The following is a 26987-nucleotide window of genomic DNA, read 5'->3' as shown; positions in this document are numbered from 1 at the left end:
ACCTATTAGATACATTGTGACCGAGGGTATCCCTTGTAAATAAACTGGAGGCAAGCTGCGTATTGCAGAAAAAGGTTACCCGTAACCCGCTACACTCAGAGCCCTTCTCCCCCACTCTCCCCCGCTTTAACTTGTCTGGATAATAAAAATCTTCTCGCTCCACGATTGTCACGTCTAGCAATGTTGACCTGACGCACTCATATTTGTTTACAAAGTGGCTTTAAAAATTCCCTTGCGTTTTTATTTGGAGGTAATGTAACCCTATAATAAGAATTTAATCAGCTGGGAATTGAGCTGGAATTAGATGAGGGAAAAGACTTTTTAAGGGACACATTGCTTCAAAACATTTCCCCCCCAAGTTTTTCTTTAGGTTTAGAGGTAATCTACTGACTTCTTCCTATGGACATTTTTGCTATTTGATAAAAATCAAGCGTGTTTAAAAAATTATTCACAATCCTAGTGAAATAGTCAATAGTCAAGCAAAACTTTTCATATTTAAAAATGTGAAGGTCTTTTTTAAAGGCAAAGCTAATGTGGTTTTGCATGATAGACCTTTTTTTCTACTCCTTTCTTCTGTCTTCCCAACAACTGACTTGCACATCTACTTATCCTAAAGATGTGTGTGTTTAAGCTAGAACACAGCATGGTAAGTTAGAACTGCCGATTTTAACCTGCTACATGTTATATGACCCTTAAGCTAAGAATCCTTTAATATAGAAGACTACAAACCTCAGTGCTAGAATATGTGCCCCAATGTTGAGTGATCTTTATTGTTCAGTTAGGCATGGACCAAAGAATTATAACAAGAATTATAACAATTTTTTAAAATAGTATTCTTTTAAGCTCTTTGCTATACAGATATTAATTTTAAGAATCATTATACAAAGGTCATTTGTTTACATTCAACTCAACAGATTTACCAATATATGAGTGAGAAATGCATGCCCTCATTTTTGGTATTTGGTCATATTAGCAGAACACTCAATCATGCAATTAAGACTTTCTGGCCTGTCAATGAATGTAACTACAGCATATCTCCTGCACCTAAGGTCCAGGGAACATCAAGGTACAGGAGCCAGAAGAATGGAAAAGCCAGGGGACCAGGAAATCTGCGGTGAGAGTATGTTTCCTAGAAATAATAGGGAAGCTTTACTCAAGATCCCTAAACAGTATATCTGCTTAAACAGGATCTGAACAGACACAACACCAATAGACATGCTAATGGGGAAGTGGTACTCTCAAGGGGACCCTACCCCTTGACAAAGAACTACAGGCAACTAAGGAGAGAGAGAGAGAGAGAGAGAGAGAGAGAGAGAGAGAGAGAGAGAGAGAGAGAAGAGAGAGAGAGAGAGAGAGAGAGAGAGAGAGAGAGAGAGAGAGAGAGTCTTCCCCAGGGATGAGCTCCTTAACTGGTTATCCAATACTAAGTGCTCAGCCCTGAAATCATATACATTCAAGCAACACTAAACGGACACAGCAGGCTTTATTTATATATTTATGCAGGTGCATGAGTGCGTGTGAGTGTGTGAGTGTGTGTGTGTGTGTGTGTGTGTGTGTGTGTGTAACAATAACAAGGAAAAAGAAGCTATGAATTTGAGAGGCAGTTGGGGATATAGGAGGGAGATAAACTTTGATGGGGATGTAATTATATTTTAATTAAAAAAAAAGACTTTCTGGGCTGTTGTGTGGCTTTGTAACAAAGTGCTTGCCTAGCATGCCTGAGGCTTTGAGATTGTTGAGTCACAACACTGGGGAAGGGGTTGATTTTCTAAGCCCACATGTGAAGATCACTGAGTCATAATGGCTAATGAAAAGGATATTTTACTTCTTGGATCATGCTATTGATATGTGGACAATGAGACTGTTTTACATGCATAAAACTGAATCATTTATGTCATATTTCCTGGTAGCTAAACATAGATGGGTTCACTGTAACTGGACAGGACAGGGGCCAGTATATACCCAACTGCGGTACAGGCAGGATGTTCCTTTAAGCTGGATGCCTAGGTTATATGGCAGCTGGTCGTGGAAGAAGTAGCTTATATCACTGTCAAACAAGAAGCAGCCATATCAGAGAAGAGACAGTAAGCAAAAAATCTAGGTGCAAAGAACACTAAAGCTATAGATACTATTAGCTCTAGTAGGTAGGTGTGTGGTCTGAATAGGAATGGCCCCCTTAGACTCATGTATTTGAATGCTTGTTCACCAGGGAGTGGTACTGTTAGGAGGTATGGCCATGTTGTGGGAAGTGTCACTGGGGGTGAGCTTTGAGGATTCAAATGCTTAAGCCAGGCCCAGCCTCTCTCTCTCTCTCTCTCTCTCTCTCTCTCTCTCTCTCTCTCTCTCTCTCTCTCTCTCTTTCTCCTGCCTTCAGATCTGGATGTAGAACTCTCAGCTTCTTCTCCAGCACCATGTCTACCTGTGTGCTGCCATTCTTTCCACCATGATGATAAATGGATTGACCCTCTGAAACTGTAAGCCAACCCCAGTTAAATGTTTTCCTTTATAAAGAGCTGCCATGGTCATGGAATCTCTTCACAGTAATAAAAATCCTAACTAAAACAGCAGGCCAGATAATGAATATATTGATATATAATGGGCTAGTAGAAGCAACCTTTGAATTACAGAGGGAAGAGACTTGTGAGAAGAATTAGGTAATCAAGATAAAAAACAATTGGCATGAGAATTGTGGTACAAGGGAGCTTGAAGGTCAGTTATTAGAATTATGAAAAAGATCAGTGTGTGATTTGACTTGAGAGTGAGCCAGTTTAGCACAGACCTATGATAATTTAAATCCCACTATTATCCTCCACTCTGCACTGCTCCAAATGGGGGAGGGTGGGTCCTAAGACTTAAGACTAGGCTCAAGGCTTCAGATAGGGCAAAGGAAGGGTTCTACATGAGGGGAAAGAAGATAGGAAACATGCCCCAAAACATTCCAGTCAACAATAGACCACATTTATATATGGTCCTGTGACAACTAAGAACTGAAAAATTCCCTATTGCCTATTGACATTGTAGCTTTAAATGCCATAGCATAAAGCATTACTTGTGGATTTGAATCCATGATGTGTAAAGTGAATTGCTGTGCTCTTGAACATAGTATAACATAAATATCATATACTGGCTTATTATGATAATGTTGCTGATTCATGTATCTACTATACCATTTTAATTGTTGTTTTGCAAGGTACCCCTGACTGTTTAAAATGGCTTATTATAAAACAGTACGCTATGCTATACCAGTGGCAGTTCCATACTTCTCATGTTAATTGTATCTCTTAGTTACATGCAGCAAGAGAAAATACAAAATAACTTATTCATTCTAACCATTTTTGTGTTAATCCACTTTATGTTTAACCTATAATAAAACGATCTAAAATTAATGCTCAAAATTTATTCCCATTGTTAAACAATGCATGGTTACATATTCTTTTAAAGTAAGACATTAAGATTGCTTGTAGTTGGTTGTTTTTACTTTTTGCTCTTTGACTCTTTTGGGGACCTGCCACCCAGCTTCCAGATAATATTCACATGGAGTCTTATTCTTACTTATAAATGCTCAGCCTTTGCTTGGCTTATTTCTAGCCAGCTTTTCTTAACTTTAATTTTCTTGTCTACCTTTTGCCTCTGGGCTTTTTCCTTTTCTTACTTCTGTGTATCTTACTTTCACTTTTACTCTGTGGCTGGCTGTGTGACTATGTGGCTATGTGGCTGTGTGATAGCTGGTCCCAAGTGTCCTCCTCTCCTTGTTCTTGCACCTCAATCTTTTCTTCCCAGATTTCTCCTCCTATTTATTCTTTCTGCCTGCCAACCCTGCCTATCCCTTCTCCTGACTTGCTATTGGCTGTTCAGCTCTTTATTAGACCAATCAGGTGTTTTAGACAGGCAAAGTAACACAGCTTCACAGAGTTAAACAAATGCAACATAAAAGAATGCAACACATCTTTGCATCATCAAACAAATGTTCCACAGCATAAATGAATGTAACACATCTCAAACTAGTATTCCATAACAATTGCTAAGAAGTTTCTTTTAATTTTTTATATTGGTAGTAAGCAATTAAAGCAAAGAGAAAGTTAATTTTAGTTTGATTTCCAAACTAGGAGAGAAAAAAGTAACTGAAAAAAAATACCAGTTGTTATTGTAGTAAGCATTATTAAATTTCCAATCAAGCTTCTGGATTTTATGAAATTTCATATGGGAAGTATTAACATTTTTCTCAAGAGGATAAATAATCTGAGAAAAATATTTGACATTAATTTTTATAATTTATAAATGCAGGAGGCTGGAGAGATGGCTAAGCAGTTAAGAGCACTTGCTCTTCTTGCTGAGGACCCAGGTTCCTAGCACCCACATGGTGACTCACAACTATCTGTAACTCCAGTTCCAGGGATCTCATGCCTTCTTATGGCCCCTGAGAATATTTAGGCATGAAAGTGGTACACACATACATATGTATAGGGAAAACACCCATCCACACAAATAAAATTTTTAAAAAAATTTAAATTTTTTCAAAATGCAATAATTAAATCAATCTGCTCTAAAAAATGTAATATTCTCATGGATCACCATTATCAAGAGCAGAATTGGAAATCGAGTATATATAATGTTTCATAAAGTATGAAACATCTTTCTAATGAAAAGAACTATATCTATAGATAAATATATGATGCAGTTTGTCTTTGTTTCCATTATAAATCAGTAGACAATCTTTAGAAGTAAAAGATAAATTGTTTAAGTTTTAAGAAGTTTAAATGGGCTTTTTTCTTCTCAAAGATAATAAATCATATTTTATTTGTACAACACTGTTTTCTTGAATTGCCTTCAAACCCAAACGATTACCTAATTGATATGTTGGCCCTTAAATAGTGGTGTTTAAACCCTGTGTATCAGTTATACTAGCCTTACTTATTGAAGGCATAAACAACATTGACGATAACATTCTAGGTCAACACTTCAAGTGTGCCTATGTTCCTATGGAGATATCACGTAGTGTGAAGGAAAAATGGCAATATCTTGTCTAAGCTTGTGTCTCAAGGTTAATCTGTAGCCTGGTTCACACTCCTAGTGCACTCCTGTGATTAAGAGCAAAAGAGGGATTCTAGTCAGGGAGAAGAAATAATTTATCTAGGTTCTCAGGAAATGTTCACTCTCCTCAGGAAACAGGCAAACTTTTTGTGTCCCTTCAAGCAAAAGAAAAAAAAAATCTATTACCTAAAAAGTTTCCCCTTTTAGTTATTCAACAAAGTTTTAGAACATAAATAGGAGATGTAGGTTTATTGTTCCTGCTTTGACTGCATGGTTAACTAAAAATCAACAGGCATTCCATAATTTTTCTGAAATGCTGAATTCACCTGTTTTGATTCAATTCCATATACAATGCAGTTTTTATTATAAAAATTAGGATTATGTTATTAAAGAAGATGTATTTAATTCAGGTACTATTCTTAACAACTTAAGCATTATATTTTGATGCTTTTCTGAAAAAAAAAGTTTTGGCAATTTGAAAAAAAAAATTTGTGCATTATTCGGGACAAGAAACTTCTCATTTTTAATCCAAACGACGGTTTGGAAGAGAAATGTTTTGTAAAGACTACAAAGCCACACAAATGAAGAGAAAAAAAAAATTCAATTTTTTTTTTTTGTTTTGGCATTTTGTTGTTGTTGTTGCTCAGACAGAAAGTCTTAGGACTTTCACGGCTCATCAAAGCTCTGTATAGCTCTTTGGGGGATTCACAAAACGTACACAATAGTTAAGTTAGTTGGGCGTGATGTTTCTTCTCCACAATGCTTTCTAAATATTGAAACTGTACTCCAAATTCGCGCCAAGAACTTGGGCCTGGTGTGACAAGTCGCAATGGCAATGTCACCTCTGCGTTCAGATACCTTTAGTGGCATGGTGTGAGAAGTCGCAATGGCAATGTCACCTCCGCATTCAGATACCTTTAGTGGCCCTTTCCAAGTCCAGCTCGTGAGGTGATGGCTCAGCACAGACCCGGATGGAAAGCACGGTGGTCGTGGGCGCCTCGCCGGAAGTGCAGGGAAGAGGACCAGGTGCCACACCGGAAGCCGCTCGCGCGCAGTGGCTGTCGGGAGAAACCCAGGCTGCTGTCTGGTTAGCGGGGGTGGCTCTCTGTGTACGAGCTGCGAGGGCCCAGCACTGGAAGCTCTAGAGAGATGAACTGGGTCGGGGGCTCACGGTAAGCTGTGCGCTGGGGTTGAGACCCTGTGGTCCTGGAGTACCGCCATCTTCCTAGGCTCCAGGGCAAAGTCACAGCCTTCCCTGGTAGAGGCCCTGATGGAGGCCTGAGCACTGTCCAGGGCCCAAACTACTGTTTTGCACTCTCCACGGGGTTCTCTGAGGGATCACAGTGGGCAGGGTGAGGTTCCTGCTGTATTTCCTCCATCCTACGCACCCCCTCTAGTGAGGACCCCTGGGCATGGGATACAGTCTCCGGGTGAGTTTCAATACAACCCTATATCCAGTTGTACTTATATACGGCAAGGCAGCAGATCTACCATATTTTCAAATTATAATTTAAAAAAAAATTATTATCATTAGTTTTGTTTGTTTGCCTCACTATTGAGCCTAGGCTGGCCTGGAGCTCAGTAATCCTACTGGTTCGGCTTCTGAAGAGCTGGGTTCACATGCATGTGCTACTTTGCCCAACTCATAGATTGTTTTTTAAAAGACAGTGAAAACTTACCTTGAATAAAGAGGATTTATAATTTGTTCTTATATTCATGATTAATAGCATAAATTATTCATTATAAATCCACAATTTATTTTTATATAACTGTAGATTGATATCTATGTCTATGATATATATTTGATATATATATTATAGACATATATATCACAAATTGACCCCAGGATAGCAGGATATTAATATAAAACACTGAAGAATTTTATAGGTGAAAGACGACTAGTAATTTTAATAGGAGCACCTTTGTTGATTATATTTGCATTGTATTTTAGAAATGTGCGTGTTTTCAAATGCGTGTGATGACTCATGCCTGTAATTCCCTGTAGAATGGCCTTGGTGAGAGGGTCTCCGCCAGTTTCGGGCCAAAATTACCATCTCAAAAAGCAAAACAGGGCCCTTGAGATGGCTCAGCACACAAAGATGTTTGTCATACAAGCCTGATGACCTGAGTTTAATCCCTGGAACCCACATGGTAAAAGGAGAGGAATGAGTACAGAAAAATTGTCCTATGATCTTCACACACTAGATGTGAAGAAGTTCTGTGTGACAGAGCTGTCCCTGGGGAGACACAGCACACAGGCCTTCTTATTCCAGATAGGGAGTTCATGACAGACCAAAGTACAGACAGCACCAAAGTCCAACTTGGTAAACCAATGAATTTTATTGATGTTTCTTTCAAAAAAATATGGGTGAGGGGTTACTTGCAGGAGCAGAACTGACTCAAGGACAGCTGAATCACCAAAGTCCACCCCAGCATGGGTGACAGCTCCCAGAAGCTGGGAACCTGGAGCATGCTGCACATCCTGCAGGCAGCTCACAGGTTGGAGAGTGTCCTTTCCAAGTGTCCCAGTCCAATTCTCTTCCAGTCAGCTAGTCTGGTCTGAGAGTCCTTGCTTCAGCTTGTCTTGTTTACTGGAGGGGGCGGGGCTAGTGACTGGGGTCAGTTTCCGGTATTTCCTAGCGCTATTTCAAGTTGTTTACCGTGGGCTTAAGGAGGTTCTCTGCTGGATAGTATGTTTCAATCTTGGATAGTATGTTTCAATCTTGGAGGAGATTGCTATGAAACAATGTGGCATGTGCATGTTTACATGCTACACACAAATAAGTAAACAAACAAATGTAAAACAAAAATCTACCCGGTTATTTTGGCTAGTATTCTGCTAGCACACCTTCACTTTAGAGAAAAGTGTAAATTTTCTTCCAGGCTTCACTAGGATATAGTTGATACATGACTATAATGTAATATATTCAAATTTGACTTTCTTTGAAGTGAATAGTAATGGCCTGTAACTCCAGCTCCAGGGGATAAACACCCTATTTTGGATTCCACAGGCACCTGCATTCATGTGCACATACACATACTGTTAAAGTGCAGGTTGCTGGTGGAAGGGTGCAGACGCAGCGTCCTGAGGGGAACTCAGTCCAAGATTGCTTTTCTCAGCATGAAGTACTGCTACACCTGAGGCATTAATTACCAGGAAGCCTAAACCATACAGTAAATAAACATGGTTACCACTTCTTAGCACTTTGGTTCTGATCAGCCATTAAGAGAGTAAAAGTAAACCCACACGGATACATTGCAGAGGAAATGTAAAAGAGTTGAAGTACTAAGATCCAAGAGGGCTGCAGGATGGTTCCATGAGTAAAGGAGCTTGCTGTCAAGCCTTATGGCCAGAGTTTGATCATTGCACTCCATACAGAAGAGGGAGAGAACTGACTGCTGAACTTGTCCTTTGACCTCTCATTGCATAAATGTTCACACATACATACAAACACACATACACAAACACAAATATGTTAATTTTTTAAAACAAAATTAGTATGCAATCTTAAATGCACCTTTCTTGGAAAGATGGGGCTCTATAAGGTGAAGCCCTATACTGATTATGAACAAATGAGTATCTCCTGTGTCTACTGTGAGAGCAGGCAAGAGTAGATAGGGTCGGCTGGGCTTGGAACTCTAATCTAAAGGGCCTCAGCCTGAGACAGTACTTTTGGTAAGCAATGGGAGCCAATTAAAGCTGCTGCAGCATCGAATTTTTAATTCCTATCTCAAACTGTCTTGAGTCCTTGGTTACTAGGGGCCTGTTTTAGTTGGAAAATTTGAGAACTGTTAGCAACTTAACATTTTGATAAATGACTAGAGAACAATTACAGTATTCCTTTAGAACAACCCCAGAGCATTCTAAATTAATTCAAGAACAGTTTTACATGCATGACTGTTAACTAGACAGGGGGATTAAATACATGTAAATTTTTGACTTCACAAAGCAACTCATGATAGCATATTGAGTTTGGAATTATGTAAATCTAGATATTAGTAGAAACTTGAATAATCAAAATATGTAACAAGTATTGTTTTAAATACAAGAACCTTGTAAAGTATATGAGGAACTGAAGCATAGTTTAGTATTAAGTGATTTGCTAGTAAGTAAAGTTGGGTATTAGTTCAATGTGCCTAATCAGTCAGATATGTTGCATAGAAGGATGAATACTGTAAACATTGCACAAATAGTGGTGGAAATTCAAAGCCAAGAAACTGGAAGTTACTAAGCCTTAAAGGACCTCAATATTGTGTAGGATAAGTGCCCACTGAAGCAATAAAACAGAGGTTCTTAATGTTGAAGGGAAGATAAATATATGGTGAGATTGAAGACCTAGTTTTTAGCAAGATTCCTAAAAGAAATGGGTTGGAAGGGGAGGTACTTGTTTAAAAAAAACTTGAAAGGAATATTTAGAAGATAATTGGTGGATCTGCATTAAGATGATTTCACAATAAAGAGCTGTCCTTTTTTGTTACATGAATGAAGCAGGGTACAATAAGTTTGTTTTTTGGTAGAGGTCATCTGATAGCATGTACTCATTGGAAACAATGTTCTCATATACAGAAATGATACAGTAAGTTTTATTGCAGAGTTGCTTGATGGGACAACCTCACAGTAGCTGAAAGATCTTCACAACTTGTCTCATTTAAAACAAACTTGACATTTTACCTTTAAGAGCTCTTTGGCTTAGGAATTCTATCAGTCCCACATAAAGTGTCTTTTATGAGGGCAAGAGCCTGTAGCTAGAGAAATAAGCCCTTCCCCTTAAATTATTTACCTTGTTAGATTTAGTGTTTTAGTTTTTGGTGTCTTTACCAGATGTAACAATTCATTTTAAACAAAATCTCAAGTGTAAATTGATTAAGCCCCAACAAATTCGTGTGTATGGACAATAGTTTCAAATTCCTGTGGACTTAATAGTCCACAGCAATGCCATAATATTTTATTTGAAATTAAAAATAATTACATCATTGTCCTCCTTTACTTTATTCCCCCCAATCATTCCCACGTACCCCCTTGTTCTCTCTCAAATTCATGACCTCTGTTTCTTTAATTGTTCATATATATGTATGATTATATATATATAATATATATTATATATAATATATTATATATATAATCAACTCATGAAGGGGTAATGAAAATGTAAGACATTTTCTTTTTTTTTAAAAAAATTTTTATTTTGCAATACAATTCAATTCTACATATCAGCCACGAATTCCCTTGTTCTCCCCCCTCCCGCCCCCCTCACCTTCCCCCCAGCCCGCCCCCCATTCCAATCTCCTCCAGGGCAAAGCCTTCCCCGCAGACTGAGATCAACCTGGTAGACTCAGTCCAGGTAGGTCCAGTCCCCTCCTCCCAGGCCGAGCCAAGCGATCCTGCATAGGCCCCAGGTTTCAAACAGCCGACTCATGCAATGAGCACAGGACCCAGTCCCACTGCCTGGATGCCTCCCAAACAGATCAGGCCAATCAGCTGTCTCACCCACTCAGAGGGCCTGATCCAGTTGGTGACTCCTCAGCCATTGGTTCATATTTCATGTGTTTCTGTTCGTTTGGCTATTTGTCCCTGTGCTTTATCCAACCTTGGTCTCAACAATTCTCGCTCATATAAACCCTCCTCATTCTCGCTAATTGGACTCCCAGAGATCCACCCGGGGCCTAGTCATGGATCTCTGCATCCAGATCCCTCAGTAGTTGGATGAGGTTTCTAGCAAGACAATTAGGGTGTTTGGCCATCCCATCACCAGAGTAGGTCAGTTCAGGCTGTCTCTCGACCATTGCCAGCAGTCTGTTGTGGGGGTATCTTTGTGGATTTCTGTGGGCCTCTCTAGCACTTTGCTTCTTCCTATTCTCATGTGGTCTTCATTTACCATTGTCTCCTATTTCTTGTTCTCCCTCTCTGTTGTTGATCCAGCTGGGATCCCCTGCTCCCCCAAGCTCTATTTCCCTCGACCCTCGCCCTTCACTACCCCCACTCATGTCCAGGCTGTTCATGTAGATCTCATTCCATTTCTCTGTCATTGGGCGATCCCCGTAAGACATTTTCTTTTATGAAATCTCAGGCAAATGGCTAGAACTAGGAAAGATGGTACTGAATGAAGTAAAGTAGATCCCAAAGACAAATGTCACATATTCTCTTTCATCCATCTCCTAGCTCATAATTCAGATGTGAGTGTAACCTGGAGTAACCGCAGAAACCAGGAGAGTAAGAAGGGACCTTGGGGTGTGGGGAGCAACAGGAGGGAAATAGCAGGGTACAGGTGACTTGAGGAGAGGATGAGACAATAGAGGGACTTTAATTAGGGAGGGGAGGAGATAAAGAAGGAGAGAGGAGGGTAAAACAGCAGTGAAGATGTCTGAAAGGAATCGTTAGCCACCTAATATTTCATATAATACACATAGGTCTGTGTATAATATATACATATGGTTTAAATGAAAAATATTTCTGGGCTGACAATGTTTGTCCGAGAACTATAAACCATCCAACAAAAAAACCCAACACCAGGTCTGAGAAGCCCCCGCTTTGAGTTGTTGGTCAGGGGAACCCAAGAGAATCCCCAAACATTATAGGCTATTGCTGTTGCTTTTGGTTGCCTCTTAGAGGTGGAGGGTAAGTCCCCATTTCTGAAGACACTATGCACTTAGGACACTGGGCCAGAAGGACACAAGCTGGATCTGTCCTGAGAGCCTCTTCCTTGAGGACTAGCTTCAGAAGGTGCTATGTAAACCTCCAAAGGAGAGAAGCAACATTTAACTTTTGTGCAGTATTTAGATGAAGCTTGGGCAAAAATCAATCTTTAAAACAAATCTAGATGTTGTTAAGACTCAGCTATCCGAGTAGTTACGCTGATCACACATACTTTTTTTGTTGAAGCCAGTCCTAAATTCTATGACAAACAAAGCAATAACTTAAGAGAACTCCATTGATTTTTAAAAAAGGATTGCACTTTGGCCTTAGAGATTTTAATAGCCTTTTTATCATCATGTATATCATATCCAAGTCTCATCTTTTCCCTTATATAACCTACTTAGAACTTTGTGACCTTCTTGGGCTTCCAAGCTTTATCTTTATCTTTCCCATTCTAGAAATATATAACCATCTTACTTTAGGACAAAGTCTTACCATACACAAATCTTTGTTTACTAAAAATATCTTCATTTTTCTAATATTTACTTCTCTTACTTACTGGTTCTCTTTTACTTTATTGTCTTTCTTAATACCACAAGACATAGTGACATTGACAAATTTACTAACTTCTTTGGAGTCCAGTGACATTACACTGAATCCAGAACATTTGTCCTTAATGTACAAATTTGTTCATATGAATCTAACCACCTGCTGTGTTGTGTATTGGAATCAGGTATTGACAAGAGACAGAAAAGTTCTTTTCCAACCTCATAGTGCTGTCAGAGGGGGGAGATTTTATTTTGAAGAGCCACCATCTGATACCTTAAATTTGATAAGGTCATGGGTGTATGATAGTAAGCACCCATGGTTGTGGAGAATCATGCTGACTGAAGAATGTGCCTTGACAAGTGTCATAACTTGAAATACTCCCTTGATAGACTTAGGGATGGCCAACAGTTTAAAACTGTACCCACAATCAGCATGTACCTGTAAGTGGAAGCAGACAATCTGAAAAATTAACAAGTAAGTGCCCTATCTCCTACAAAAAGACCATACTATGAATGATATTTCCCTTTAGGGGCCACCCCCCCCAATCACCCAGTTTAAATTTATGCAAAGCTCAAGAGTGCAGAACAATATAAAGTATGTTATTTCAAGGTCTATGGGTCAAATGAGTGATGGATAGTTATCCATCTATTGTATCAAAAGGAGATATTAGAATGTCTTCTGCTCTCTCCTTTTCCCCCTACACCAGCACATCCCCTGATAATCCCATTATTTCTCCTCTCCTCATTAGTGAGTGTTAGGGAAGTCAACAAGAGCCACACTCACTGACATGACCCTGAAATTTATGTTGTCTCCCTTCATAGTGAATGTGAGGGTCAGTGAAGCTTTTCAGGTAGAGCCATCCTTACCCACATGGCTGTTACCCCCTATGACATTGATGAGTTCTCCCTATGGTTTTCCAGGCGAACTTAAACAAATCAGTAGAAAAAAAGCATGGAATACATCTGAGAGACAAATCAATAGATCTGAGAATTAACAGTAGATGCACTTGTCAATTCTAGAGTTACTTTGGTTGATGAGAACCAAAAACCACATGTTCCCTCCATTTCTGAAGAAACCTTAGCAAGGATTAAAAGATTCCTGACCAGAGAGGGTCAGGACCCACAAGCTGCCTGGATTGGTAGGGGTCAAGCTTTACTTTGTTTTTTTAATTCTAACCTATAATTGTCTCAGATATGTCATAAGTTTCCTTTCTGTAAGGATCTGGAATGACTGAGAGGAAATTATGAAAGAAAGCTGTTTATTCTGGCTACATTGTGTTGAAGGCACATGGCTGCAGGGACCAGATAATACATTATGTAAAGTAATATCTCAAAACCAAAAGAATTCACCAAGGAAATTTGGCATTGCTTCCGTAGTCTGATATAGAAAATGCATTGATCTTATCACATAGCAATAGGAACGCTCAGAAAACATTACATGAGAGTAGCTACAGCTTAATAAAAAGAGACATGAGTTAGGTTAGCATGGATATAGCAGGAGACAGAAGTAGACATGGAGCAGGAAAAAGTAAGCTGTCTAGGTCTGAAGTAACAGGGAACCAAAAGCAGCAAGGAATTTCATGGTCTCCATTCGGAGGGGAATTCCAAAAGACTTAACCACCAGCTATATTTGGAAACACTAAGGATGCCACCTGGATATTGTTTTGCTCTCTCTTTGAATTCTAGGTATAAGCTGCTGGGACAATTGCCCATTAAAGAACTAGAAGGGGCAGGGAAGTTCATTCAGCATGCATTCATGCTGCTCCTGCAATGAAAGCTTATGAAGGAACTGAGGAGAAAGAGTTCCACTGTATCATTTTGTCTCATGGCCGATGGTGAGGGCGTCATGGACTGAGTAAGACCAGAGGGTCTGTGCCCCTTTCCATATCAGCTTAACAGTTGACCAGTCAAATAACATCCATCAAGTCCCTTAAAAATGAAGTTGTAAAAAACAGCTAACGCTGATTTAAGGCTTTAGCAGCTTTGTGTGAAAAAGGAAAACTGGGGACTCTGGGATCAGGCACTTAGCTGTAAGCACAGCACATACTTAGTGCCCTCAATTTTGGTCAGGGGTCTATGTGCCCAGCCTTGATAAACTGTTTCTTCTCTTCCTCTCTCTAAATGTAAGCAGACGTCTGTCTGTCTCTGGGGGAATGGTGATAGCGAGGGGAAGAGGGATCTCGGTGCCCATGAAGAGAAGAGAGGAAATGAGATTTAGTGCTTTTTGTATCTCACCATGTGATTATGTCTCATCATTGGCTATAGGTACATTGAAAAATACCAAGAGAAAACGGTATTATATGTGCACACCATGTCCTGCCCTTTATCCCCAAGAAAGTCTGGGAGTGGAGGAAAACAGATGCTCTTTTTTAATTCCCAGAAGACAGTATCAAGGCAAAGGATTTATATACTTAGGCAAAACTGAGAGATAATGCCTGGAGAGTGAATTATCCCCAAAGGTGTCTTAGCCAAAGAGCCAACCATTTCAGTTCTGAACCCCCCCCCAAGAGGTAACTGTCTACAAGCAAGAGTGTTTCCTTTGCTTTTAACAGGACAGAGACTTAATATGAGTAGACATAGTCAGGGTTGACCCCAAAGTGATTTTAGGTTCTTCTTTAACTAGTAGGATTCTAAAGTCAGAGCCCTGAGATGTTCATGCCAGCTCTATGCCACAGAGTGTGCTTTTAGTTAGGTGCCCTATGGGCTGTGGAAGTTTCTGACTAAGAACTCCCAAGGCCACTCTTCATTCAACGGAATAAAATTGGATTGGTGTGTTTAGTTGGGCCAGGGCCAAGGCTGCAGCAGATGTAAGAGTGCACTTTTAGTTGGTTAAATGAGGACCTTTGTTCTGAAGTGTATGACTTATTTGCTTTCTATTTCTCTGAGAAAACAATATGACCAGGGCAAGTTTATAAAAGAAAGTGTTTAATAGCTTTAGAGGGCTAGAGTCTATGATGGTGGACACATGGTAGAAGGAACAGTTGAGAGCTCACATCTTGATCCACAAACAGGAGGCTAAGAGTTAACACTAGGAATGAGTCTTTTAAAATCTCAAAGCCTACCCACAGTGACATACCTTCTCTAACAAGACCATGGCTCCTAATCCTTTCTAAACAGTTCTACCAACTGGGGAGCAAATATTCAAACATATGAGACTATGGGGTCAATCTCATTCACACTACCACAGGGTCCTTTCTTCCCCATATAGAGCTTCATATACTTTCTTATTAGTTTCTCATATCCTAAGATCCATAAGTGACAGTAGCTGGTCAGGCCTAGGAAGGCTCTAAACTGTTGCCAAGCTATTGAGGAGTGAAAGTTGGAAAGATACCTGAACATAATCAGGGGACAGTTTGCTCTTCCAGAGTGAGGACAAGATCCAGTTATGTCATCTATTGGAGCAAAAATTGAGGCTATTTCCTGTAGCTAGAGTTTTTTTGGTCCTGCCTGGCCCATAGTCAGGATAAATTTCTCTCACCCGCCATTTCCACAGCCACTCAGACCCAACCAAGTAAACACACAGAGACTTATATTATTTATAAACTGTATGACCGTGGCAGGTGTCTAGCTAGCTGTTCTTATATCTTAAATTAATCCATTTCTATTAACCTATAAGTTGCCACATGGCTCACCAGTATCTTTACATCTTCTCATGGCGGTGGCTGGCAGTGTCTCTCTGCCTCAGCCTTCCACTTCCCAGAATTCTCTTCTCTGCTAGTCCCGCCTATACTTCCTGCCTGGCTACAGGCCAATCAGAACTTTATTTATACAGAGCCATAATCCACAACAATTTCCTGGAGACTCAATATCCTTATTTAAGCAATAAATTGAGGGTGATCGCTGCATGACATTTGGTGATGTCTGTGCTGGTGAACAAATAATGCTATACACATGTGAAATAACCTCACCTGCTAAGAACAAATCCTTTAGGTCGTGGTTTCAAACCTGTCCAGACAGGCAAGGACTATCAGAAACCCTGGGGCTGCCTAGTCCAAGTCACTTGTTTGCTTTCCCTTGTGGTAAAGGACTATTTAAAAGCAAATAGATAATTGAGAATTGGTTAGTCACCCAAAAGGGTACCTGTTAGTTTAGTATTGAAAAACCACTGGATTCCTGGTGTATCCTTCCTTTATACTTCCTTTTGGGGCCTTTTGTTTAGTTCTTTCTGAAACTAACCTCTCCTTAGGAAGAGTATACCCAGTTAAGCATTTTTCTTGGGATTTTTAAAAATTGCTTTTTTTTTTTTTTTTGAGACAGATCTTATAGTATAGCCCAGGCTGGCCTGAAAATCATAGTAATTGTCTTGCCTATCTCCCATGAGCTGGGATAATAGGTGTGGGCCACCATGCCTGGCTATGGTTTCTGTTTTTAAACTGAACATTGACTACTATTAATAATTCCACTTGATGAACTCAGTTATATTCAATGACTAGATTAAAAAAATCTCTGCCATCATTGTATTTGTGTAAGAGTCATATGCAGAAAGAAGATCTCATTTTAATATGTGATTTAACTGTGAGATGTTGAGGGATAATGTTCTCTTTTTCTGATATTCTCTGCATAGAAAGTAGCATGTCTCTTTAAAAGAACATGGAGGGCATGTGTTAACAAAGGAACGTGTGCTAGCACTTGAGCAAGTTGAGACAACATGTGGAGTGGTGTAGGAGAAACACTTACTGTTGCTGTCTGTGTTAGACACTTGATGACATGCTTACCAAGTTTTACTATTACATTCTCAGGTCTCCAATGTTGCATAGCCCTTCTAGTTGAGATGGGGGCAATAGGAAATATGGGCATTTTTAGATGTGAGATAATGAGTTATTTGGAGACAATAATAAATAATAACTAGTTCTGCCAGCATTGGTAAGCATGCTATTGCTACAATGGTTTTTGTTGGCACCAGTTTTTAAAAGCTTGTTTATCTTTGAAGTTTGTATTGAAGTGTAAGTTGTATATTGAGCATATTTTCCACATGTGCTATCATCTCTTTCCTTGCCCCTTTCTCCTCCCTTTCTGTCCTTAAGGTAATTTACTCCTACTTTCAGATACATGGTTTTGTGTATCATGCAAAACCTAGGAAGCACAGATGAGAGGAAATATAAAATACTTGTCTTTCTGAGCCACTTACTGAAATCATTTCAATTTGCATCCACTTTTCTCAGATGACAAATCTTCTTTGTGGATGAAAAATGTCACATTAAAAAAGTTCATTTCTATTGTTGGACACCCAGGTTCATTCTGCAACTTAACTGTTGTCATTAATGCTGTAATAAACATTGATACAATGCATCTCTGTATCACACTGACTTGGAGGACTTTGAATTACCAGGGAGTGGTGTGGATGGGTCATATGGTAGATCTACTTTTTTGTTTGCTTCATTTTAATTAAATTTTTCATGTGTATGTTTTTATGGTATTATGCACAAATGTGCCAGAGTACATTGTGGAAGTCAAAGGACAACCTATGGGAACTGGTTCTCTTTTGCCATGTGAGTCCTGGGGATTGAACTCAGGTTGTTAGGCTTGGCAGCAAGCACTTTGACCTACTGAGCCTTCTCACTAGCCCTAATTTCAGTTTGTCTTTGATAAATCTTCCTATTGCCATCCATAGTGGTTAGAGTAGTGTACATTGCCATCAGTAGTATATAAGGACTCCCTTTTGTCTACATCCTTGATAGTATTTATTTGTTTTCTTAATTACTGCCATTCTGACTGGAGTAAGACAGAATCTGAATTAGTTTTGATTTTCATTTCCTGATGGCTAGTGAGGCTGAATATTATCCCATTGTTTATTAGTCATTTTTATTTCATCTTTTGAGACTGTTCATTAGTCTCATGTACTTGATTGGGTTGTATTGTTGTTTGTTTTGCTCTTTCAGGGGGCCCGTCACCCAGTTCCCAAATGAATCACACATGGAAACTTATTCTTAATTATAAATGCCCAGCCTTAGCTTGGCTTGTTTTTTGCAAACTTTCCTTAAATTATCCTGTCTACTTTTTGCCTTTGGGCTTTTCTCATTTTCTTACTTCTGTAAATCTTTTTTTTTTTTTTTTATAAATTTTTTTTTTAAGATTTATTTATTTATTATGGATACACTATTCTGCTTGCACACATCCCTGCAGGCCAGAAGAGGGCACCAGATCTCATTACAGATGGCTGTGAGCTAGCATGTGGTTGCTGGGAATTGAACTCAGAACCTCTGGAAGAACAGCCAGTGCTCTTAACCTCTGAGCCATCTCTCCAGCCCCTACTTCTGTAAATCTTACTCTTACTCTGTGGCTTGCTGGGTAGCTGGCCAGCCCCATGGATCCTCCTCCTTCTCTGGCTCCTTTATTTCCTCCCAGATTTCTCCTTCTATATATCCTCTCTGCATGCCAGCCCTACCTATTTCTTTCTCCTGCCTCACTATTGGCTGTTCAGCTCTTTAATTAGACCATCAAGTGTTTTAGACAGGCAAAGTAATACAGCTTTACAGAGTTAAACTAATGCAACGTAATCAAAAGTAACACACTTTAAAATAATATTCTACCACAGGTTAATGGATTTTTGTTGTTGTTGTTGTACAGCTAGCTGTTGTAGTATGATGTTTTTCCTCTGGGCACAACATAATTACTACCTTGGAGCAGAACAGTCCAAAGATGACTAGGTCTATGGTAATGGTAATGGAACTTTTGATACTCTAGTAGAAGAAGGGAGGGCAGGGAAGGAATACTTATCCTAGAATACATAGAATAGAAGGTTTACTGAAAGGGGGCTTTATGATGAGCTTCCAGGATGTGGTCATGCATGAGGTGAGACTTTGCATTAATGCATCTGCTTTGGTGATACCCACAGTCCTGTAAATAACCCTTCACCCATGCCCTGGAAGGAAGGTCAATAAACTCACTTATTCTCCAAGGTGGATTTTGGTGAGTTTGCTCCTTTGCCCTATTGTTGGTACCCTGTCTGGATGAATAGACTTCCCCAGCTCTGGGCTTATGACAAGACCTACAGACCCAGTATAAATCTCTCTGTGGGATTCTTAAGATACAAGCAAGTTTTAACAAATACAGGAGAATCAAGATAACTTCTTGTATTCTGTTTGACCATAATGGATTAAAGTTAGAAATCAACAAGAAAAGCTATAGAACGTGCATAAACATAGAGATTGAAAAATACACCATTTAATGATGAATGGGATTGACAAAATAAAAAAAAAAACCTAAAATTTCCTAGGATCAAGCAGTTCTGAGAGGAAGTTTATTTACAAATGCCTGCATTAAAAAGAAACAGAAATCTCAAACAATAAACCTTAGGGTTTTAGAAAAACAAGAACAAGCCAAACATAAAAGTAGTCAATGAAAAGAAATGAAGATCAGGACAGTTAGAGGGTAACCAACCACTTTCCGAATCTGTTTACAGAAAGTTGCATGGGCTTCAGAGAAGGATGTTATATTCTTCAGTGTTTTCATGGAGTGGTCTGTAGATGTCTGTTAGGACCGTTTGATCCACGGTGTCACTTCCCTTATGTGTTTCTCTGGGTTTTTTGTTTGTTTTCTTTTTGGTTGTTGTAGTTGTTGGCATGGCCTGTTGGTGAGAGGTGGGTAATGCAGTCACCCACTGTTATTGTGTCAGGGTTAATCTGTGACTTCATTTCTAATGTGATTTGGTGTATGGAATTGGGTGTACCCATTTTGGTACATTGTATACTCAGACTTGTAACATCCTCTCCTTTGATAGTGTGGCATGACTAGTTTTAACTTGAAGTCCGTTTTGCCAGCTATTAGCACAGTGACATTTGCTCATTTCCTAGTTCTACTTGAAATACCTTTGCCATTTTTAACACCATGGCAGTGTCAGTTTTTGATGAGGTATATTTATTAGAGACACAAGGAGATGATTCTGGTTTTTTTTTTTCGATACAGTTTGCTTGTCTGTGTCTTTTGAATTGGGACTAATATCTTAAATGAGTTATTGAAAGATCCATTTTTTCTATCATTTTGATAGTTTACTGTTTAATTTGATCTAGGAATGAATTCATATTTCTTCTGACTTAATGATATTGTGAATATCCTGAAATAAACTTCCATATTAGAATGTCACTCACATTCTAACATCCTTTCCAGTGTGGACTTGGGTAGTTTGTATTTATGAGTATAGCCTGTAGTTGTGAAATAGTGTTTCTGTGTTAAAATAGGAGTTATTTTAAATAGGTTCTACATTCCAACTATCTCAGATTTCTTCTATGTTGGTTTTTATAGTTTTTTCCCCTTAGTTCCTTTCTTTTGTAGTTCATCCATTGCCACAAGCCTTTTTTGGCTTATTAAGAGATGTACTTAAAGACACAGCATTCTGACATTTACCATTACTATTCCTGACACATCAGGATGACCTGCTTTAGTTTTGTGGAAAGCCAATGTAAGTACTTTTTCTAGGCTAGATGCTGTCTTGAATCTTAATAAGTCCATTAGCTAGTAATGTTACCTTTTGATGTTTTAGGCTAATATTGTTTCAGTGTAACACAAGTTTGAAGTGTTATTTTCCAGTTACTAGTTAAGGCTCTTAATTTGCTTTATGTTTTCCAACTTTAATTGTACTTGTAAAATTTAAAAGATCTTGACATTCTGAAACAATTTGTTTTGGGTGCGACCAGGCCCTTCAGAAAGTAAGTTAAACTGAAAATCAAAGAGCAAAACCAAACTAAAGGAACCATTTTAAAGACTGATGATGTAAGACATTTGTGTGATGTCCACACTATTTAATTACTAATCCAGTTTTGCTATCTGTCTACTGAAATGTAGATTTTACAACTTTGTATCTTTTTAAACATTTCTTTAACAATCATATTGTTTGTGTCTTTAATTTTAAGAGGAATGTCTCTTGAGAATTTTTTTTAGACTTTTTCTTCTTAGAATAAAAGGTGGCAGAGATTCTCATATGAATGTCTGACATCAGCATGTTTTCCTTCTCACCTGTCCTTATTTCTCTCTCCCCTTCTTTTCATCTACCCCTTAACTCATTTTATTTTGAAATTATAATATAATTATAATACATCTCTCTTCCCTTTCCTTCCTTCAAACCCTCTCCTTTTGCATTCATATATGTCTGTGTGTATTCATATATATTCTTAAATATTACCTGCTCAGTCTGTATAATGTTCCTAATATGTGGTGTTTTCAGTGCTCACCATTTGGCACCGGACAACCAATTAATGTGTTCTTCTCCAGAGGAAACTGTTTCTCCCACTCCTGGCATTCCTGAATTGCCTGTAGTTCTCTGTATGGCTGAGGCCTCCTGGAGTTTTCCATCCACTTTGGCAGGCCCATTGATGTCTTCCTTGTTCAGCTTATGTTCAGGCAGTCATGTAAGAGAAACTTTATGGCTGTAGCTTCAGACATTACTTGGAGACACGACTTTGCAGCAAACTCCCTGGTCCTCTGATTTTCAATCTTTCTGCCCCCTCTTCAGCAACGTTCCTTGAGCCTTAGGTGCAAGAGTCTTTTGTAGATATATCCACTGGGACTGACTGGGCTCCACTACTCTGCATTTTGGTTGGTTGTAGTTTTCTGTGGTGATCTCTGTCTTTGCAAAGAAGAGTTTCCTTGATGAGGGGAGAGGACTACACTTATCTGAGGGTACAAGGACAAATCCTAAGATTGTTGTTAGGGATTATGCTTGTTTAGTAAAGCAGTGGTTATAGATTCTCTTCCAGTAATCATGACTTCACTGGCAACTTAGCTAGGTTTCCAGCACAAGGCATGATATTCCTCTTGTTGACAGTATCTTAAATTCAAGTAGAGAGCTGTTGGTTACTGTCAAGGTATGTATGCCACTTATGCACCTATAGTGCCATTCTGGCCATTGATGTGGTTCATAGGTGCCGAAACTGGGTAGGACTTTTGCTTACATCCCTCCTTTGGATGTTTGCATGGTGCCTTCTGGTACCATGAAAGTTAGTTCGCAGGGAGGAGGCATTGGGGTTAATTCTAGCTCTGGGCTCCCTGAGCCCTGTTTCAGAAGCACATAATATGTGCAGCAATCTGGACTTACTTTCCACCTCTGAGGGTAACCAAGACAACAGCAACAGGCTGTATGTTTTGAGGGTCTCTTGGACAGTCCTTCCCAACAACTCAAAAGAGGGTTTCTCATCTCTGGCATTTGGGGGTTTTGTAGGTTGTTCTTTGGCTTTTAGGGGGTAGTATTGTCTGCCCAGATGAGAAAAGTTCATTATAACTGTTTGTGTATATTTATGCATAGAATTGCATGTGTTATATGGTTTTCTTTTCTTCTTTTTTAAAAAGATAAATAGCTAAAAGTATGTTTCCTTATGCCTTAGACTTCTTTTTGTTGTTTTACCTTCCTATCTACTTCTTCTCTATTTACTTCCCTGTCCACTCCCTAGACAGCCCCCTCTCCCATATCTCCTATCAGACCACTTGTACCCGCTGTTCCCCTTTGTCCCCGTGCACTTTCTTCTGTATTTACCTTCTGCCCTGTCCCTAAAGAGCCCATCTTTCTCATTTCTATCTATTTATCTGCGAAGTTCATGATTTCACTTTTACAGCTAAGCAGTATTCCGTAGTATATATGTACTACATTTTCATTATCCATTTGCTGTTTGAAGGACATTTAGATGGTTTCTATTTCCTAGCTATTGTGAATAGAGTAGCAATGAGCATGGATGAGCAAGTGTCTGGGGAGTAGAATGTGAAGTCCTTTGGGCATATGCCATGGAGTGGTATACCTGGTTCACATATAGATTGACTTTTAGCATCCCACCAATAGTGAATGAGGGCTCCCTTTCCCCACATCCAGTGTTTGTTGTCAGTTGTCTTGGTGATCTTACCATTCTGACTGGGATAAGATGAAATCTCAGAGTTGTAGTTTCCTAATTGCTGGGGACAATAAACATTTTTTTGAGATATTTCTTAGTCATTCTTCTTTCCTTTGAGAATTCTATAAGGATCATATGTCTATATTTCCATTGAGAATGAATAAACTGTACCTTGTTCTTTGAATATGTTATGACATACTGATTTCTATTTAAGTATGTAGCTGTAATGGCCACTAACAGTGCTTAGGTAAATTGTCATTAAATAATAAATTATTATCTATTTCTTTAAAATCAATTTTCCAGAATAGCATAGTAATTAATGTTAAAAAGATGAGCCCATTCCTACTCCCAGCCTACCTCCAAGCCTCTGGTAATTTAAATTTCAACACAAAAGTTAGAAAATCTTACAGAAGTTATTTTTTTGTAAAATGTACATAAATTTAATTAATAAATTAATATATGAAACTACATTTGAAAATGTTAAAAACTTTTGAACATGAAAATATAGGAAAAGTAATAAAAATAGTGTGTGTGTGTGTGTGTGTGCGCGTGCACACACATGCGTGCATGCATGTGTGCGCACACATACATATATGTATATATACATAAAACTTTAATTGGCTATATGAATTCTTGAGCTGAATGAATAAAAAGTTAGGTGGGCCCTACTATGGAAGTTACAGATCTAAAGTCAGTCTAAACTTGGCTTTATGTCAAGGCTTCTTAAGATTTTTCTACTCTCAACTCCTTTTTGTCAGAAAAGTTTATATGACCCCAGTTACAGCAACACATAAAATAGGTAAGTTGGACATTTGCTGGTAATAAATCATAAAGAAATTATTTGAAAACAATTATTTGGTAGATATACAATTTTACCATTTATTAAAGATAAAGACAAATTTGCATACAAGAGATAAAAAAGTATTGGTTAATTCTTACTTTAAGAATATCTTGCCTTCATTGATACCACAGGATGAAGAATATCTCAAATATTCTTCAGAGTTATTTGATAATGTGAGTTCATAATTTTCCATGCTGAGACTGCTACTTCACATACATAGGTAGTACAAAATTGTAGAAAAATGCTTTTGGCAATTTCAGAAATTGTTGGAAATTCTGTTTTAATCTCAATTTAAAATTCTTTGAGTGATTTTTTTTAATGAAAGTAACTGGAAACTCAAATATGAATTAAAATTTATATGTATTTATGTATTGTGTGAGCATACACCTATGTGCATGCATGTTTATGCCAGGGAGTACAAGTGGAGGTCAGAGGACAACTTGCAGGAGTGTGTCCTCTCCTTCCACCATACAGGTTCCAAGGATCCAACTCAGGTCATTGGGTTTGGCAGCAAGTATTGTTACCTACATCTTTGAAATAAAATATTTGAAAAATATAATTCAATATATATGTATTAGTCAGGGTTCTCTAGAGCAGTGTTTCTCAACCTGTGGTTCACAACCCCTTTGGCAAACCTCTCTCTAAAAATATTTACATTACGATTCATAACAGTAGCAAAATTACAGTAATGAAATAGCAACAAAAATAATTTTATGGTTGGAGGTCACCACAGCATGAGGAACTGTATTAAAGGGTCGCAGCATTAGGAAGGTTGAAAACCACTGCACTGAAGGATCTCCTGCACTGCAGAGACAACCATTCCTACCTCCATTGTAGAGAAGCAATCCAATTTCCTGTGGTCATCTGGACCAATCACCCCTCCTGACACTGTTACTCCTTTCTTACCATGTTGGCTTAAGGACATCAGAAGCTCCAAGTGCCCAGGGGGAAGTCTGAGCTTCCAGTTCAATGGAATGTTTGTTGTGTCTTTTGGCAGGAACATTCTCCACTTTGGAACCAAAATTTCTAGTCCAGCAGAACTTAAGGTCGCAGGAAAAGGAAGGACACAGTTTTCCAAGTGGGTCACTAGGGATGATAATGAGTGGAACATTTACTTTTTCCACCCCTTGATTTCTGGACCTGTGGATCCTGGCTATGGGAGAAACTGTACCATATATTGGACACTGATTCCAAACATATACTGTCTTCTGGAGGACCCTGCTCCAGTCCTCCATCCTGTTGCCACCTAATTGACACTGTAACTGTGTCTTCAAAAGTCCATTCTATCTTTCTGTCAGGCCAGCTGCTTCAAGGCAGTGGGGAACATGGTAAGACCAGTGGATTCCATGATCACAGGGCCACTGTCTCACTTCTCTGACTGTGAAGTGAGTTCCTTGGTTAGAAGACATACTGCAGGGTATACCATGACAGTGAATAAGGCATTCTGTAAGTCCACAGATGGTAGTTTTGGCAGAAGCATTACATGCAGGAAAGGCCAATCCATGACCAGAATGAGTATCTACTCCAGTAAGAACAAAGTATTGTCCTTCCAATGGAGGAAGTGGTCCAATGGAGTCAACCTGCCACCAGGTCGCTGACTGGTCACGCTGAGGAATGGTGCCATATCTGGGGCTCCGAGTTGATCTCTGCTGTTGGCAGATCTGTCATTCAGCAGCAGCTGTAGCCAGGTCAGCCTTGGTGACTGGCAGTCCATGTTGTCAAGCCCATGCATAATCTCCATCTTTGCTACCATGGCTTCATTGTTCATGGGTCCATTGGACAGTGGCAGGGATGGCTGGGGACAGAGGCTGACTGTCCATAGACTACGTCATCCTATCTACTTAATTACTGAACTCCTCTGCTGTTGCAGTCACTTTTGATGAACATTTACATGGGCACAGGTAGCTTCACATTATTCAACTATTTGCAGAGATCTAGCCACATACATCTTCCCCAGATGTCTTTCTCACCAATTTTTTAATCATACTCTTCCAAGTCCTGACCAACTAGCTAGTCCATTGGCTACAACTCATAAACCAGTGGACAGTTGCACATACAGCCATTTCTCCTTCCAAACAAAATGTAAAACCATGTGTACTGCCCAAAGTTCTGCCCACTGTGAAGATTTTCCTTCACTGGTGTCTTTCAACATTGTCCCAGAATAGGCTTCAATGCTGTATTGAATAGCTGTCCATTTCTGGGTGGTGCCTACTTAATGTGCACAACCATCAGTAAACCAGGCCCTAGTCTTCTCTTTCCCAGTCAGCTGATCATAGGGCACACCCCAAGAGGCCATAGGTGCATTGTAACAGGAGTAGAAACTATAGGCATTTGGGCAACTTCTTCATGTACTTGCTTGTGCCTTCAGGACCTGCTCAGGCCCAATCATGTATATACCACTTCCATTTGATAATGGATTGTTACTGTGCAAATCCAATTTTGTGGCTTGGTGGGTTAGATAATACCTAGCTTGTGACGGGTAGTTCAGGTCACATGGTAACTTGGTGGCCCATTGTCAAATGTTTAGTTTCTACTAAGGCCCAAAAGCAGGCCAAGAGCTATCTCTCAAAGGGAGAATTAGTTGTTAGCAGATTATGTAAACCCTTGCTCCAAAATCCCAGGCCTGCCAAAGGCTCCAGATAGCATTCCTATCTGCTACTGACACCTCAAGTACCATTGGGTCTGCTGGATCATGTAGTCCAAGTGGTAGAGCAGCCTGCACAGTAGCCTGGACCTGTTGAAGAGCCTTTTCCTGTTGCAGGCCCCACTCAAAGGTAGCAGCTTTCTGAGACATTTGGTATGTGGATCAGAGTAACACACCCAAGTGAGGTATGCGCTGTCTCCAGAATCCAAATAGGTCAACTAACAGTTGTACTTTTCTCGGTGGTGGGAGGAGTCAGATGCAATAACTTATCCTTCACTTTAGAAGGAATATCTCCGCATGTCCCTCACCACTGGATTCCTAAGAATTTCACTGAGGTAGAAGGTCCTTGAATTTTGGTTGGATTTATTTCCCATCTCCTGATGTACATATGTATTACCAATGAGTTCAAAGTGGTTGTTAGCTCCTGTTCACTTGGTTCAATTAGCATGATGTTATCAATATAGTGTACCAATGT

The 26987-nt window shown here is 39.3% G+C and overlaps 1 protein-coding gene across 1 annotated transcript in view; it reads left to right on the top strand.

The window, feature by feature from the left end:
- Positions 1 to 6091: 6091 nt before the first annotated feature.
- C20H12orf40 (chromosome 20 C12orf40 homolog) overlaps positions 6092 to 26987 on the top strand; it is a 53473-nt gene continuing 32577 nt past the window's right edge. The window contains exon 1 of the mRNA XM_059246995.1: positions 6092 to 6203. Coding sequence (XP_059102978.1) covers positions 6181 to 6203 — 23 coding nt within the window. The 5' untranslated portion in view covers positions 6092 to 6180. The remainder of the gene's footprint in view (positions 6204 to 26987) is intronic.

This window comes from Peromyscus eremicus, chromosome 20, assembly GCF_949786415.1.
Source record: "Peromyscus eremicus chromosome 20, PerEre_H2_v1, whole genome shotgun sequence".
Lineage (NCBI taxonomy): Eukaryota > Metazoa > Chordata > Mammalia > Rodentia > Cricetidae > Peromyscus > Peromyscus eremicus.
The sequence above is the reverse complement of the archived record's forward strand: the minus strand, read 5'-3'. Positions and strand labels throughout refer to the sequence as shown.